Source organism: Lepus europaeus, chromosome 23 (assembly GCF_033115175.1).
Source record: "Lepus europaeus isolate LE1 chromosome 23, mLepTim1.pri, whole genome shotgun sequence".
NCBI classification, from domain to species: domain Eukaryota; kingdom Metazoa; phylum Chordata; class Mammalia; order Lagomorpha; family Leporidae; genus Lepus; species Lepus europaeus.
This window is the reverse complement of record NC_084849.1, coordinates 23,404,020-23,419,859: the sequence shown is the minus strand read 5'-3', so window position 1 is coordinate 23,419,859 and position 15,840 is coordinate 23,404,020. Positions and strand designations below refer to the sequence as shown.

Below are 15,840 nucleotides of genomic sequence, written 5' to 3'. Positions count from 1 at the left end.
ACTCGACCTGGCAGCCTCTGTGTCGTGTGTGCACCTTGACAAGTCCCCAGCAAGGTCTCTGAGCCTGTCCCGAGGTGGCTCAGGGCAGGTGGCAGCTCTTGGAGGAACACCGGAGTGCCGCGCCAGGCATAGTTAGTGGCACCAGTGCCCGGTCACAGGGCACCCTGGGGGGTAGGGCTTCAAGGTGGGTGGCCCAGTAAACACAGGCCTGGCCAGGGGGTCCAGCTGTGCAGCCGGGCAGGGCCTGGTCCCACCATTGGTGGCCTCCTGGGGTTCTGCCATGCCAGGGCCCTGCTGGCCAATGACCTGCACGGCTCCTGGCCAGGACAGGGAAAGAAGGGCTTGTCCCAGGCTCAGCCACGGTGGGAGGAGGCCAAGGTCACGGCGGGCAGATGGCTGGGGCTTTTATTATCGCAGGGGTTACCAGCCACCTGTCCTCCAGCCCCACCCCTGTTGCAGGCTACGTGGGCCGCTCCTGGGCCTGGTGAGCAGAGCTGGCCTGGCTCTGGCCCGGTGAGAGTCTCCTCCTCAGCCTGGCCAAGGCCCGGATGGGGTTCTGGGCGCAGGTGGCCGAGTGGGTCCCCTCCTCCAGGGAGGACTTGCTGGGCTGCTGCGGTGGGGATGCTCGGGCCGGGTCTGGCAGGGGCCTGCCTGCACTGCCTGTTCTGCCAGGGAAGTGCCGCCTGCCCAGGGGCCTGAGGGTGAAACAGACCACAGGGTCCTCCGTGAGCCAGGGGAGCCACCGTTCTCCTCCCCTCCTCCCCCCCCTCCCCCATGTGCCTGCCTCCTGCAAAGCCGCACTCACCCCGGGGAGGCTCTTGGGGGCTGGGAGCCCTTGCTGGGAGGGGACCGGAGCTGGTCCTGTGGGATCAGCTGCAAAGAAAGCCAAGTTCAGAGAGGCCCAGGAGTCTCCTCCCCCCTGCAAGGGGAGAGCGTCCCAGGGAAGTGAGGGAGGGCCCGGTGGAGGGCAGCTTCCTGCCAAGGCTCCTGACTGCACTTGAAATAAAAGCAGGGAGGGATACAGGGGGCCTGGAACTGGAAGACACTGGGTCAGCAGCACCTCACACCCTTTCCTCTTCCTTTTTTCTAAAGATTTATTTGCTTATTTGAAAGGCAATTACGGAGCGAGAGACAGAGACCTTCCATCTGCTGGTTCACTTCCCAAATGCCCACGACAGCCAGGGCAGCTTCAAGCCAAAGCCAGAACTCCATCTGCACAGATGGCAGGGGCCCAGGCACTTGGATCATCTTCCGCTGCTTTCCCAGGCGCATTAGCAGGGAGCGGGATCAGAAGCAGAGCAGCCAGGAAGCCAACCAGCCCTCGCATGGGATGCCAGTGTCAGAGCTTAACCCGTGCGCTTCAACACTGGCCCTGCTCATTCCTTCTTGGCATGTGCAAGATGCTTCACAAAAGCGTGGCCCAGGAGCTGGCACCATGGCAAAGCTGGTTAAGCTGCCGCTTACCATGCTGGCATCCCCTATCAAGTGTCTGTTCAAGTCCTGGCTGTTCCACTTCCAATCCAGCTCCCTTCTAACACGCCTGGGACAGCAATGGAACATGGTCCAAGTTCTTGGGCTCTGGTCACCCATGCAGCCATCTGGGGAGGGATCCAGCAGCTAGAAGATCTTTCTCTGTCTCTTCATCTCCCTCTCTGTCTCTGTCTGACTATCTCTGACGTTCAGCCTTTCAAGTAAATAAATAAATGGCCAGTGTTGTGGCATAGCGGGCAAAGCTGCCACCTGTGATGCCAGCATCCCATAATAGTGTCGGTTGGAGTCCCAGCTGCTTCATTTCTGATGCAGTTCCCTGTTCATGTGCCTGGGAAAGTAGCAGGCGATGGCCCGAGTGCTTGAGTCCCTACCACCCACATGGGGAGACCCCGTGGAGTTCTAGGCTCCTGGTTCAGCCTGGCCATTGCAGTCATTTGGGGAATGAACCAGTGGATGGAAGCTCTCTCTCTCTTTTTCCCTTTTGCTCTATACCTCTGCCTTTCAAATAAATACATCTTTAAAATTATATAAATAAATCTTTTAAAAAAAAAAAAAAAGCATGGCCTAAAGCCACCCGAGCAGAGGTGGGCTCTCCACAGGTTCCCAGGGCGCCATCTCTGCTGGGTAGGGGCCTCTTCCAAGTCCCCAGAAGCCCTCCCACTCAGGCCCACCTTGAGGCCCCCCTGCTGGGCCACCTCGTGGATTCTGGACAGCATCGACTGCAGCCGCTCGTTTTCCTCCTGCAGGACCCGGACGCGGACGCTGTTGGCTTGCACCTGTCTCTCCATGTCCTCGGTGACGTTGCCGGAGCCTGCAAGGACGTGACCCTGTGCCCGGTGGACCAGGGCCTCGGAGGGCAGGCACAGGGCAGGTGACGGCGAGATCCCCCCACCGACTTCCCCACCTCCGTGCCTGTTGGGGAAGTGACCACTGCCTTCTAGAATCTGAGAGCTGGCTGGGACTGAGAGCTGGGCACCCTCGCAAGCTGGCTGGCGTGTGAACCTCTTCAGGGGCCACCTGCCTGGCAGGCCAGAGAGAGGAAGGAACTTGTCCAGAGTCACACAGGCCTGAGTCACAGAGTTCAGCGCGCGTGTTCTGCCTACCGCCATGGTGATGGACGCCTGCGTCTACCGCTAGAACCTGGGGGAGCTGCTGCCCGTACCGGCTTCCCAGTTCCTGGTTGTAAAAGAGGGGGCTGCTCCCTCATGGGGCACACAGTGCTCAAGGGTGACAATGTGACTCCCTAAATTGCAGGTCCCCAACAGCTCCCCCAGTGGGTTCACTGGTGGCTATGGAGGGCTGGGGGGCCCGGGAGGGACCCAGGTCACTGGACATCTGCTGTGGGTCCCTAGCAAAACTGTGCCGGGGAGGGGTGGTTCTAGGACACCAGACAGCTGGGGCTGCGTCCTGGAGACCAGCCCCGTGGAGTGGTTTAAGGAGACAGCAAGGGGAGGCAAGCAAGGACCGCACAGGCTGCCACACCTGGGTCTCGATTCACCTGTGGAGACAGTGGGCCGCCATGACCCCATCTCCACAAAGGAGTGGACAACAGGGGAAGCCCATCAGGGCCTGGGCAGCTCTGGAGGGGCCACACTGCTGGCTGCCGGTGCCCCTGCTCTGCCCACCTCGCTGCAGGCCAGGAGAGCCCTCGGCTGCCCTGCCCTGGCCCTGGCATACCCCCGGCCCCACCCCTGGGCTCCTACTTTGGATCTGGGACTCCATGGGTCCGTGCAGGTCCGGAAAGGCCACCAGCAGCTGCTCCCTCTCCTTCAGCGCCGCCAGCTCCTGCTCCAGCTCCGAGATGGTCAGCCGCAGGTCCGTGGCCGTCTGCTCTAGCTCCTGCTTCTCCCGCTGCAGGCTCTGCAGCAGCTCCTGCGACAGGGGAAGGCTCCAACCTAGCCCTGAGGATACCCCAGACGAGGGGCGGGCCCACGGGCATCGCGCCGGCCGGAGGCTCCCATTGGCACCTGCTGGGCCTGGAGCTGGCACTGGCCCTGCTCCCTGTCACTCTGCAGGCTTTGCAGTTGCTCCTCGGCCTGGGCCCGCTGCACCTCGGCCTCATCCAGGCTGCCCCGCAGCATCTCGCGCTCCTGGTCCAGGCTGTCCAGCTGCTGTAGTAGGGCTCGCTGTTTGGCCTGCAGGGACTAAGCAGGAATGGACAGGCAGGGAGCTGTGAGGCCCATGGGGCTAGGCCCAGCCACGCTGGACCAGGGAGGCCATGCTATCTATGACATCTGCCACACCCTTCCCCTCGTGCTGGGTGTCAGGAAGACAGCAGGCAGGTGCACACCCAACTGAGCCAAGGCCAAGACCCTGGTTTGCAGCGCCCACCCCACAGAAAGCAGGTGGCCGACGGTCGGCCATGTCCCCCTAGTTTCCACTCACAGAGGAATCCTGGGAAATAGGCTTCTCTGCTTTTCCTTAGGTCTCCAATGCCACATCGGCCCATGTCGCTGAAACCCCCATTTCCTGACACCCCCCGAGTGTACGGCGGGAAGAGCCAGTGCTGGTTTGCTCTGAGCCCTGCTGGCCCTATCCCTTGTTAGCTGTGTGACCCTGGGCAACTCCCCTAACCTCACTGAGCCTCAGTGTCTGCATCCATAAACTAGGGATGACAAGAGTCTGTTTCCTACGACTGTGGCAGGGAGCGAGGAGGAGCTTGGAGGCCTGTGTCCGGGTCCCAGCACACACCTAGGCGTGGCGGCCACGACTGTGTGCAGGGCACTGAGAAAAACACCTGCTTGGGACAGAAAGGCTTTCCCTCCAACAGGTCCACACCTGACCCTGAGGATGCCTGCCTCGTCACCAGCCACCGGCGTCCAGCTCAAAGGACACCTCTTCCCAGAAGCAGCCCTGGGTTCCCCTGAGCAGGTGTGACCATCTCTGTGGACCGCCGCAGCACTGCCCCGCCTCCCTAGCCACACCTGCCCATCCCCACCAGGCAGGGGGCTTCACTGGGCAGTACCTGTCGCTGGGTCACTCTTCTCCCAGGACCCAGCTTAGGGCAGTCTCTGAAAAGGGAGTCAAACTAGAACCTGGGCGTGTGCTGGGGAGGCCCTCAGCCCCGGGCAGCCCTCAGGGACAGGCGCCCAGGGCTCGCCTCACCTCCTGGTGGCGGACCATGCTGTCGACGCGCGCCTTCTCCTTGTCCAGCTCTGTGCTGGCCCAGTGGATCTGCTGACTGGCCCCGTCCAGCCGCGCCGCCAGCAGCTGCACCTGCTCCTCCAGCCGCTGCACCTGCCTCTCGGCCGCAGCCCTGCGTTCGCCCTCCTCTAGCAGCTGCTGGGCCTTTGCCTCTGCAGGAGTGAGCAGGTGTGGGAGGGGGCGGGGCAAGGGAGCCCGGGGTGTGAGTCCCCGAAGGGGAGGGTCACACTACGTCTCTGTGACCACATCCTCAGCCACACAGTGGCCCCTGCCCGAGGTGGGTTTGGAAAGCAGAGAAGTGTAGTCTGGGTGGGAGGTGGCAACTCGGCTCCGGTCGCCGCCCACCCTCCTGCGGTTCAGTTTCTCTGCACTAGGAGCTCAGGGGCGGAACTGGAGGATACGGTTCCAGCTGCACCACGGGGCTGTGACGTGGCCTGGGGACACATGACGGGCTCCTTACCCACGGCCTGCGTGGACTCCCGCTGCTGTTTTAGCTCTCCCTCCAGGGCGGCCACCTTCATCTTTAGGTCACTTGTCTCTGTGGCAGCCAAGAGAGAGGCCCTTCAGGGAGTCCCCTGGCCCGGCCGGCGGCCTTCATGCCCAGGGCTCCCTGCTGAGTGGAGGCAGCCATCGTGGTACAGGGGCCCCCAGAGCTTGTGGAAGGAGACTCTGGGGAGGTGCCAGGAGCCCTGGGCCCCTGCACCCTGCTTCTCCCTGCCTGGCCACCGGGTGTCTCCATCTCTGTGGGCCTCGGTGTCCTTCAGGGGTGGGGGGCATGAGTGACTTGCCCATGCCTCTGAGGCTCAAGTATCAATGGGTACTGGCCAACTTCCAGTGCCAGGAGGTGCCGGGGAGTAAGCTCCCCAGAGTGGCAGGCGTGGATCCATCCCCCAGCTCCCTCCCTGATGGCACAAGCCTGGGGCAAGCAGCGCACCCGTTTCCTGCTGTTCCCCAGCTGGTCGAAGCTCTGGCTGCGGACCGAGTCCCCAGCTGAACACACACACATGCACCTTTCTTTACTGCTTTCCCTGCCTGCCTCTTGTCCATCCCCAACCCAGGTCTCCTCCACACAACCCCACTGGTCCCCGAAGCCCTGTCTCAGAGCTCGCTTCCGAGATGCCCAGGCCAGGGCTGTGGCAGAGACCTAGGGCTTCAGGGGCACAGACCTGCGAGGAGTTGCTGCCTGGTGTGCTCCCAGGCGGCCAGGCGCTGCTCGGCCTCCCCCGCCTGCTGCCGCCCCCGCTCTTGCTCCTGCTGCAGCGCCTGCTCCAGCTCGGCCACTCGCGTCCCCAGTCTGTCCTTCTGCCCCTCGGCCTCCTCCAGCTGGGCCCGGAGCGGGCCGACAAGTTGAGTGAGGGCTCCCACGTGCTTATTGATGCGTGCCAGGTCTTTGCTCTGCTCCGCGGCCCAGTGGCCCATGGTGGCGGCCGGCAGCGGCCTTAGCCCCATGCTGTCCTGCACCAGCTGCTGGAAGTGGCCTAAGGACGAGGGCAAGTTCTGGCTGTGACACAGGCTGATGACCACCTTGCCCACCTCCTGCAGGCTGCCCTGGACGCTGGTGCACGCGTCACAGGGCACCAGGGCCGTCTCGATGGTCTGGGAGTGGACGCTCTTGGTGTTCTCGGAGGTTCCGGCTGGACGCCGCAGGGAGGCGCTCCTGGACAGGGTCTCCGGCTCTTGGCAGGTGGGGGTTAAGCCTGGCCTTGGGGAGGGGGGCTTGCTGAACTTGGCAGTCATATATTCGGGGCTCCGGGCCGGCTCGCCCTTGGCTGTGGGCTTGGAAGTCGGGGCCTCCCCTTGATTTGCCCTTTTCTGTGGTCAGGGTAGAAGAAAAGGGAAATCGAGTGAGGGAGACAGGCCTGGGCCGGTGCCCTGGGGATGTCCTGTGACAGCCTCACCCGGTGCTCAGGTCCTCGGGTGTCACCTGCCACCAACATGAGTAAGACGGAACCTTCTCCCCCTTCTCCATTGCCTCACTTTTCAAGTCCAGGCCTGCTCTCTGCTGCCCACCCCCAGGCCTGACATGACCACGCGCCTGGGGCTGGGAGGGCAACGGTGACAGCAGTGGCTACAGGTGACTGGGCTCTTGCTTAGGGGACTTTGCTATTCCTGGGCTCCTGTAATCACTCTCAGCTTTAGTTTCTTCACCATCATGGTGGCAGTGGGTCTTCCCCACCGAGAGGATTATGGGATAGCACATAATAAGTGGGGATCATAGTGACCCCATTGTACAGATGAACAAACTGAGGTTCAGGGTAGGTAGGATTTTCCCCCAACATCCTTACAACATAAGTGGTTTCCTGTTGGGCTTCAACTGAGTGGGTTCTAGAGTGGGCCCTGTCCCCTGTGGGCTGTGGGGAGGCAGAGAAGGATGTGGTGCCGTGCACACGGCGGTGCCGAGGGGGCGGGCAGGGCATGAGTGTGCCCGCAGCCAGGGGATGAGGTGAGAGTGGGGCTGACCCACCTGGGAGGCTGTCTGCTGGCAGAGGGCGCCCAGCCTCAGCAGGCTGCTCCAGAAACGCCGGGCCGTGAGCCCCACGGACATGCAGGGCCCTGCAGCCCGCGTGGGAGGTACCACCTGCTCCGAGCCCAGGCTCTCCAGGTAACTCGCGCAGCTCTGAAGCAGCAGCAGAAGCCTGCGGGCAGAGACAGGGTTGGCTCGGGTCCCACCGCCCGCATACGGCAATACTGGCAGCCACCAGTTCTGGGGAACTGGCCCAGGCGTCAGGGACTTGGAGAGTCTGAGGATACGCTCGGCCAGGCCAGCTCCAAACATGCCAGGGGCTGCTTCCTCCAGGAGGCCCTCCCTGGCCCCATGCTCAGCTCAGGGCCTTTCTGGGCCTCCTGGGTGGCAGTACTTCTGCCTGGCCGTTCCCCACCCCCACTGGACCAGGGAGCTGTGGGAGGCCAGGCCTCACCCCACCTCAGCTGTATCCTGTGTGGCTGGAAAGTCCCGGGCGAGCAGCTACCTAACATCGAGTGGCCCAGAGCCTTTGTTTCACGGATGATGGAGCTGAGACCCCCGAGACAGGGCTGGGGGTGGGCTGAGCGAGGCAGAGAAGGAGTGCACGTGCCGTCCCGGGGCTCCTGCATGCTGAGCCGCTTCTGGGGCCATGGAGACTTGGGGTGGGGGGAATCTGGGTCTCTGTCCTCACTTCCAAGTGCAACATTTAGAGTCGGGAGCTAATTTCAAGGCAAAGGGTTGTTGCAAAGATAAGTCTGCATTTGCACGGGCACCGAGCTATTTTAAAGGAAGAGGTGTTGCGTTTCCAACACCCTCGGGCAGAAAGGGGCCTCACCTTGCTGCAGGTGCAGGGAGGTCACCCCAAGCCCCTGGGAGGTTGGGCAGAGAGGGCCTGGGGGAGGAGATGCCAGCCACCTTCAGGCCCAACAGTGCTTGGAGAAAGGGAAAGCATCTGCAAAGACGCCACCCTGACGTGACGGATCGCTTCAGACATGCCACCGCCCTCCAGGCTTCCCGGGCTGCCCCAGCCTCAGACCTGGAAACCTCCACCGAGGCTAAGAGCCCAGGAGCAACTCCCCTGGGAACTCGGAGCAGGGCCAGGAGGTCGGAGGGCAGAGGGCACGTCAGTGACAGGTTGGAGGCGTTCCGGTCTGAGTTCCGGCTGCTCCATTTCTGTGAGCCAGCTCCCTGCTAATGCTCCTGGGAAGGCAGTGGTGGATGGTCCGAGTACTTGGGCCCCTGCCACCCACGTGGGAGACCAAGATGGAGCTCCTGGTTCATCCTGGCTTTGGCCTGGCCCAGCCCCAGTTGTCGCAGCCATTTAGGGAGTTGAGCCAGTGATGGAAGAATCTCTTTTTCTCTCTCTCACTTCGTTCGTCATTCTGCCTTTCAAATAAATCATAAGCTTTTATTTTTTTATTTTTTTAGAAACAAAGAATGGTCATCCTGGTCTCTCCACCCCAGGCAGATCATCTCACAGCTGCTGGGGCCCCTCTCGTGTCTCTGCTCCCGGTCTGGCTCCCAGGGCTCGATTAGCCCACGAGCTCGTAGGCACCGGCAACCCGGGCTGAGTCCCCAGAAGTGGGGAAGGCTGGGGACCCTGTGAACTTTAAAGATAGCGCAGAAGAGGTGGGGCTGCAGGGGTACTCCTAGGGTCTGCCCAGCAGTGCCGGGATTTGAAAAAACATACCATGTGTCTGGAATGGGATTCGCACAGCGAACAGGACAGCCCGTGAGATGCCAAAAAAGGGGCTGAGTACAGAAATTCTGAGTAGCAGCTACGGTAGTGGCCCTGACACTCAGAAACCCTGAGGAGGCAGCCAGAGTGGCCGAGAGCAGCGGTCAGCACTGTGGTGCCACACAGACCCACTGGGGCAGCCAGCAGCCCCCCGAGGGGGCAGAGCAGGGCAGCATGGCACAGCCCATACAAGGTGGGATTGCTTCAAGGGTCTGAGCGGATCTGGCTTCCAAGCGGGGATCAGCGGTGACTGCCGGGGCCGATGCCATCGCCACACCTGCAAGGGACTGCTGCTGCGGCTGCCACTGGCGACGGGGTGGGCGGCTGCACCCCGCGAGGGCCGGGTCCTTACCTGTCGATGACCAGCTCCAGCAGCACAGCGTGGGACAGCTGCGTAAACTCAGGGTCACTCGGCACGTGGTCATAGTGCTCCAGCAGGGCCACCATGTCGAGGTCACAGGCCACACGGTCAGGGAACTTCCAGGAGGGGAAGCGCACCGGCCCGGCGCGGGAGAACACGTCCACGATGGCGCCCTGCAGGTCGGTGAGGTCCTTACGCAGGCTGTCCATGCAGGCCTGGCTGCCCAGCAGGTGCGCCATCCTCACGGCCCCTGGGGGTAGGCGGATGGGAGCCCTGTGAGCCAGTGCCCTGTGGCTGCTGCTCGAGCAACTGTCTGCGAACCCCAGCCTGCAGGGTTCCTGAGGGTCTGCCCCAGGCCCTGGGGAGAAGTCTGTTCCCCCAGCCCTGGGGCACACGGCCCTTCAGGACCTGATTCTGGGTGGCGGTGCCAGCCTCCCTCTAACCCACCTTATCCCACTGTCCAGGCTGCCAGAAGCACCTCCCAAGAGCCTGGGTGTGCCAGGCTTCTGCTGGATGCTAGGTGGCTACCCTGTGAACATGAACGTGCCAGCCACCCTCCCCTCCCCGGGGTCAACCCTGGACAGGTCCACGGCCAAGCAAAACACAGTCACGGCTGCCACGTGCTGGCCCACACCAGGTCACTGTCATCCCCCGCCTGCAGCACTGCAGTGGCTTCCAGCGGCACCCAGGCCCGCCTGCCCCAGGCTGATCCATGCCAGCTCCAGACATCCAGGCCAAAGCCTATCTGATCGCGCCACGCTGGCCAGCGACCCCTCAGGACTCCCACGCTTCCCCAGATCCTCTGTGCATCTTCTGGAGCCTGCACACACCTGAAGACAGCGATTTAGAGCTGCCGTGACCCTCGACTCCGAAGGTGGAGAAGCAAGACACTGTCCGGGCCCATCCTGGGAGCTGCATGGCTGTGTACACGCTGAGCCCTGGCCCTCCCCACCCTGCGGGCCAGGGCCCCTTCCTTCACGGATTCCTGAGCAGTAGAAAGAAACCCCCTCCCCTTGCCCTACACCTCTCCCTGAAGGCAGGAGCTGCTTGGGCCCTATTTTAGTCCATGCCCTCTTTTGTCCCCAGCATGTCCAGGCCTGGCTGGGGAAACCTCTCCTACCGAGTCCACCCCCGACCCCTTCTCGGGAAAGGGCACCCCAGTGTGCGCCCTGGGGCTTGGCCCATGCCCAGACCTCACTGGGAAGCCACGCTTCTCTGCGTGATGCTGCTCCAGACCCCGCCATCTCCCCAGAGCACTGAACGGTTGCCCGCGTGCCTCTGCCTGGCACTGCCTGCCCGGTATGTGGCACCTGCCTGGTCAAAGGGCAACTGACACACGCACACACACACACACACACACCCGGAGCTCTTCCACAGCTCTCGCCAGCCCAGACACTGCCTGGGGCTCTGGCCTCTTCAGCGTCTCACCACCCAGAATGGGCTCCCTCCCTGCACTTCTTCTGGGACAGCTTCCCAAGGTCTCCCCCAACATGTCCCTTCCCAGGGACGTGGTCCAGGCCCCCAGCTGGGTGAGGTCCCCTGGTGCACACGCTCATCGTGTGTATTGTGTCCTTTAGCCACACTGCCACCAGAGTGGAACCATTATTGGAGTGACTGTTCCACTGTCGGTCTAGCTCCCCGTGAGAGCGTGGACTGTGTTTTGAGTTCAGTGCGGTATGGCCTGGCCTCCTGGGCTGAGCTGGGGAGTTCAGAGGCACCTGGAGGCAGTACCCCAGGGATATACTGGACTCTCCCAGAGGACTGGGCCTGCCCTCACCAGTGTGTCTGTGTCTGGAGCTAGCGGTGGCCTTTGGGGCTCAGGGTCAGAGGCTCATTCCTGGTGCCTGGCTTCTTGTCCCCGGTGCAGCCCTTCAGTCCCTAGGAAGAGATGAAGTGAGTGAGTGCACGGTCAGGCAGGACCTCCTAGGGGGCAGCGCGAGGCCACCTGGGGAGAGGAGAGGCATAAGGCAAAGGGCAGGTGCCTTGAGCCTGCCTTGAACCTGAGCACAGAGGGCGTGATCTAACCGTGCTGGGCCTGATTACAGGACCTACTGCGGGAATCCACTTCCTTTGTACGGAAGGGGAGACCAAGGCGCTCCAAAGTCAGGAGGCTAGTCCAAGGTCACTCAGAGAGCTGGGATTCTACGGCTGGCATCTCTGCTCTGTCCTCAGGCCACGCTGTTTCTGGAGAAACAGTGCCCGAGAGCAAATGTCTAATCAAGCCTCGTATGAGATTTTATTAGGTTTTTCTACTCCGCCTAGAAGGCGTGCAGATGTTACCCCAAAACCTGGCCCCCTGGGGACTGGGAAAAGAGCAAAAGCAAAAGGCCACTCCCACCTTCCTCCCTGACACTGGCCACGACACCTCGAGAGGCTGAAGACCCCGAAGACCCCTCTCCCCGGAAGGACCTTGCCGCACCACGTCCAGCCTTACGCCCGGTGGGGAGGGAATGTCACAGGGCGGTGCCAGCTAGAATCTACACAAACAGCCTTGCTCAGTTCCCTCGCCCTTGTTCCTATGAGATCACACCCTTCCGTCCTCCACTCACACTTCTGCACAAGTGTCCCTAAGAACACACGGATTTCCCCCTTTGTTTGGGTCCTCATCTCTTGAGGTTCCCTTGTCACGGGACACGTTTATTGCACAAATGTGCCTGCTTTCCCTTTGTCATGGAGGCCTCAGCCACGAGGTCTGCAACAAGTGAGACAAAGATTTCTTTTTCTCCCCTACACCGTATTAAAAAGAGTAAGAAGAAACAGGCAAATTAATAACATTTTATCTAACCACATACACCCAAAGCCTTATCTTTAAAAAAAAAAAAATCATGGGCAACAGTTTTTTCTATGATTATTTATTTGTTTAATCTACTTGAAAGGCAGAATCAGAGAGACAGCTCTTCCATCCATTGGTTCGCTCTCCAAATGCCAGCGACAGCCAGGGCTGGATCAGGCTGACGCCAGGAGCCCAGAAGTCGACCCGAGTCTCCCTTGTGGGTGACAGAGGCCCAAGCACTTGAGCCATCACCTGCTGCCTCAGCAGGAAGTTGAACTTGAAGAATAGCCAGGAAGTGGGCATCCCAAACCTTGGCTTAACCCACAGCACCGCACCTGACCCAACCCAAACATTATCATTTCAACACAAAATCAATATAAAACTGTTAGGAAGATTTTTTTTTCTTTTTACATTCTTTTCATTGTTGTTAAGTCTCAAAGTCCAGTGTCTATTCGACACAGTACATCTCAGTTTGGATCAGATACCATTTCAAATGCTCAGAAGTCACGCGGGGGAGGGGCAGGTGTTTGGCCTAGTGGCTAAGATGCTCCTTGGGATGCCTGCACCCCCACATCGGCTCCACTCCTGAGTCCAGCTCCCCGCTAGCGTACACCCTGGGAGGCAGCAGGTGATGGGTCCTCACCTGACACGGGAGCCTGGCTCGAGTTCCTAGTTCCTGGCTTCAGCTCAGCTCCAGCCCTGGACACTGCAGGCGTCTGGGGAGTGAACCAGTGGATGAGGAGCTCTCTGTGTGTCTGTCTCTCCAACAAAAACAACGCTTTTAAAAAGTCACGTGAACTGGCAACGACTGTATTGTACAGTGCCACTGTAGAGGGTTGGATGCTGTGTGCTCATTCAGCACTCAGCAAGGATTTACGACCTCCTGGGCACAGTGTCAAGACTAGGACGGGGCCGGCTCCATGGTGCAGCAGGCTAATCCTCTGGCTGTGGTGCCGGCATCCCACATGGGCGCTGGTTCCAGTCCTGGCTGCTCCTCTTCCAATCCAGCTCTCTGCTATGGCCTGGGAAAGCAGTAGACAGTAGACGATCGCCCAAATCTTTGGACTCCTGCATCTGTGTGGGAGACCAGGAAGAAGCTCCTGGCTCCTGGCTTCGGATCGGCGCAGCTCCGACCGCTGCGGCCATTTGGGGAGTGAACCAATGGAAGGAAGACCTTCCTCTCTGTCTCTTCCTCTCACTGTCTGTAACTCTACCTTTCAAACAAATAAATAAAATCTTTAAAAAAAAAAAAAAACACTAGGGACAGAGCAGGCTGCACAGGGCCCTGTCATCCAGAAACCACTTACATACAGACATACGGGCACACGCATGCTCACGTTGCACACAGGTGTTGCCTTGGCCACTGCCTCTTATGAGCCATTGCTGCCCAAGAGATCTCAGGTCCCCAAGGAGTGAGGCAGAAACAAGGAAAAAACCAGGGAGAAATGGTATGGGTTTCCTCGCTGGAATGGACGTGGATGGAGATAAAAAAGCCAGCAAGCTGCCCCAAGCTGAGAGGAAGTGGCAAAGCACCTGGTGCCGTTCACGAGCTGGCTTAGGAAGGCACCAAGAAACCCTGCCCTGTTCTTCCAGTACCTAAAGCTGCCGTCTGGGGCCATCGTGGGTACCAGCTCCCATGAGGTTCCGGCTCAGACAAGCAGCAGCAAATGTCAGAGCATGGACACTGCCCCAAAGTTAGCTTACATCATTTCCCCCCCAAAAAATGGGAATCAGGCAGACAGAAGGATGGTTGGAGAAGCGCTAGGGGTGTGCTGAGTGGAGCAGCACTTGATGAGGACTTTCTGGGTTATTCGAGGTTCTTAAGGGGACCCGCTGCCTCAGGTTGCCAGTTCTGCAGTGACAGCACCCATTGGGCTGACACTACCTGTAGTTAGAGCAGCCATTAACTCTGCCCCTCTGTAGTCCCTTCCGACTCCCGGAGGAGGGCAGGGCACTTGCCTCCACTCCCGCCTGATATGCAAGCCCTTTCTCTTTCTGAGAACTAGTGCAATACCCCACTGGTAAAGATAACTCCTACCGGGGCGGCGCTATGGTGTGGTGGGTAAAGCCGCCTTCTGCAGTGCCGGCATCCCATATGGGAGCTGGTTCAAGTCCCGGCTGCTCCACTTCTGATCCAGCTCTCTGCTATGGCCTGGGGAAGCAGTAGAAGATGGCCCAAGTCCTTGGGCCCCTGCACTGACGTGGGAGACTCGGAAGAAGCTCCTGGCTCCTGGCTTCGGATCAGCGCAGCTCCAGCCACTGCGGCCAATTGCGGAGTGAACCAGCAGATGGAAGACCTCCTTCTTTCTTTCTCTCTCTCTCTGCCTCTGCCTCTCTGTAACTCTGCCTTTCAAATAAATAAATAAAAATCTTAAAAAGTTATGCCTACCTCCCACCCAGTGTGCCACTATGAAAACACTTTCCAAACTTTATTTTTTTTTAGAAATCAGATAATTTAAGGTCATACATCTATTAAGTATTGTAACTAGTTTTTCAAAGTATTTAATTCAAATCTCTATAATCCAGTTAACTTGAGAATCCTTTTGTTTTCCTTTTTTTACTTTCCAAAATTTATTTTTTTAAAAATTTATTTGAGAGGTAGAGTTACAGACAGTGAGAGGGAGAGACAGAGAGAAACACCTTCCATTCTGCTGGTTCACTCCCAGATGGCCGCAATGGCCGGAGCTGAGCCGATCCAAAGCCAGGAACCAGGAGCTTCTTCTGGGTCTACCACACGGCTACAGGGGCCCAAGCACTTGGGCCATCTTCTACTGCTTTCCCAGACCACAGCAGAGAGCTGGATCAGATGAGGAGCAGCCTGGACTCGAACCTGCGCCCATATGGGATGCCGGCGTCACAGGCTGAGGCTTAGGCCACTATGCCACAGTGCCGGCCCCACTTTCCAAACTTTAAAACCAACAGGACGGCATTGTCCGTCTCTGACCCGAGACTGTCCATGGCACGTGAAGACAAAGCAAGAAGTAACTCCCCACCGGTAGAGGAGTTATACTGGGCCTGGATGGGGGATCCCGCCACACCGACTCTGAACCTCACTGGCATCGCCACATCGGTTGTCATGGTTACTGTAAGGGATAAACGACCTCATTCATAACAACCCCACATTAACCACTTGTGACCGTGAGTCTGAAAAGCCAGCGTGGGGGAGAGGCCCGGAGAGAACGAAGCTGGGGGAGCAACTTTTCCTATCACCGCCCCACTTCCAGGTAGGAAAACCGAAGCCCTGGCGCGGGGTCAGCGCTCATTCCCGCCTTTCCGGAGCGGGGAGACCGGACAGAGCCCAGAGGAACCCCAGGCGCCAGGCCAGCCGGCGGGATTCCAGGTGTGGGCGTGGCCCGCAGCGCCGCACCTGCGGGGTGAGGGGCGGAGCCTAAAGCACCTGCCGGGATCTGGGGAGGGCCGGCTGCGGAGGCCGCCCGAGGGACCTATAGAGAAGGCGGGCCCTGGGGAGGGGGGTTCAGGAAGGGGCCGGTGGAGCAGAGGCGTGGGATTTGGGAGGCCTGGAGGGCGAGGGTCTGAAGCTAAAGAAGGGCTTGGGGCGGCGGTCCTGGGGGGGAGGAGAACCCCCAAAGTTGGAGCCAAAGCGGGGCTGGAGGGGTAAAGCAGCGGTCCGAGCCGCGAGGGGACCGCTAGGCCCTTCCGGCGGGCGATGAAGAACTTCTCACCTGTCTCCGGCGTCGCGGCCTAGCCTCTGCGTCTGACCGGCTCATGGAACGGCCCGCGCCGCACCTGCGCCTCCCAGGAGTCCCAGACACCCGGAGCCGGGCTCCCTGACTGCTGCCATGGTAACGGCGTCGCGCGCCGCCGTGCCCGCGGGAGGGGCCGGAAGCGCGCCGCGGCCAGGGGGCGGG

General features: G+C 60.2%; 1 protein-coding gene across 1 annotated transcript; it reads right to left on the bottom strand.

Annotated features, from left to right (window-relative positions):
* Nucleotides 1-404: 404 nt before the first annotated feature.
* On the bottom strand, nucleotides 405-15,759 carry CCDC157 (coiled-coil domain containing 157). Its single transcript, XM_062182167.1, has 11 exons — nucleotides 15,655-15,759; nucleotides 9,190-9,448; nucleotides 7,100-7,271; nucleotides 5,802-6,447; nucleotides 5,096-5,173; nucleotides 4,597-4,787; nucleotides 3,459-3,635; nucleotides 3,195-3,363; nucleotides 2,163-2,302; nucleotides 806-873; nucleotides 405-695 (listed from the first exon to the last, which is right to left on the bottom strand). Exons 2-11 carry the CDS (start codon nucleotides 9,435-9,437, stop codon nucleotides 461-463), a joined length of 2,124 nt encoding a protein of 707 aa, XP_062038151.1. The 5' UTR covers nucleotides 9,438-9,448; nucleotides 15,655-15,759; the 3' UTR covers nucleotides 405-460.
* Between the last annotated feature and the right edge of the window lie 81 nt (nucleotides 15,760-15,840).

Bases quoted from the DNA above. Each gene is read 5' to 3' on its own strand.
- CCDC157 (XM_062182167.1), bottom strand. From the start codon at position 9,437: ATGGCGCACCTGCTGGGCAGCCAGGCCTGCATGGACAGCCTGCGTAAG. The intron at 4,788-5,095 runs GTAAGGAGCCCG...TCACTCCTGCAG, and splicing joins GGAGTCCACGCAGGCCGTGG to AGGCAAAGGCCCAGCAGCTG. The intron at 874-2,162 runs GTGGGCCTGAGT...CTTTCTTTGCAG, and splicing joins CCCAGCAGGGGGGCCTCAAG to CTGATCCCACAGGACCAGCT.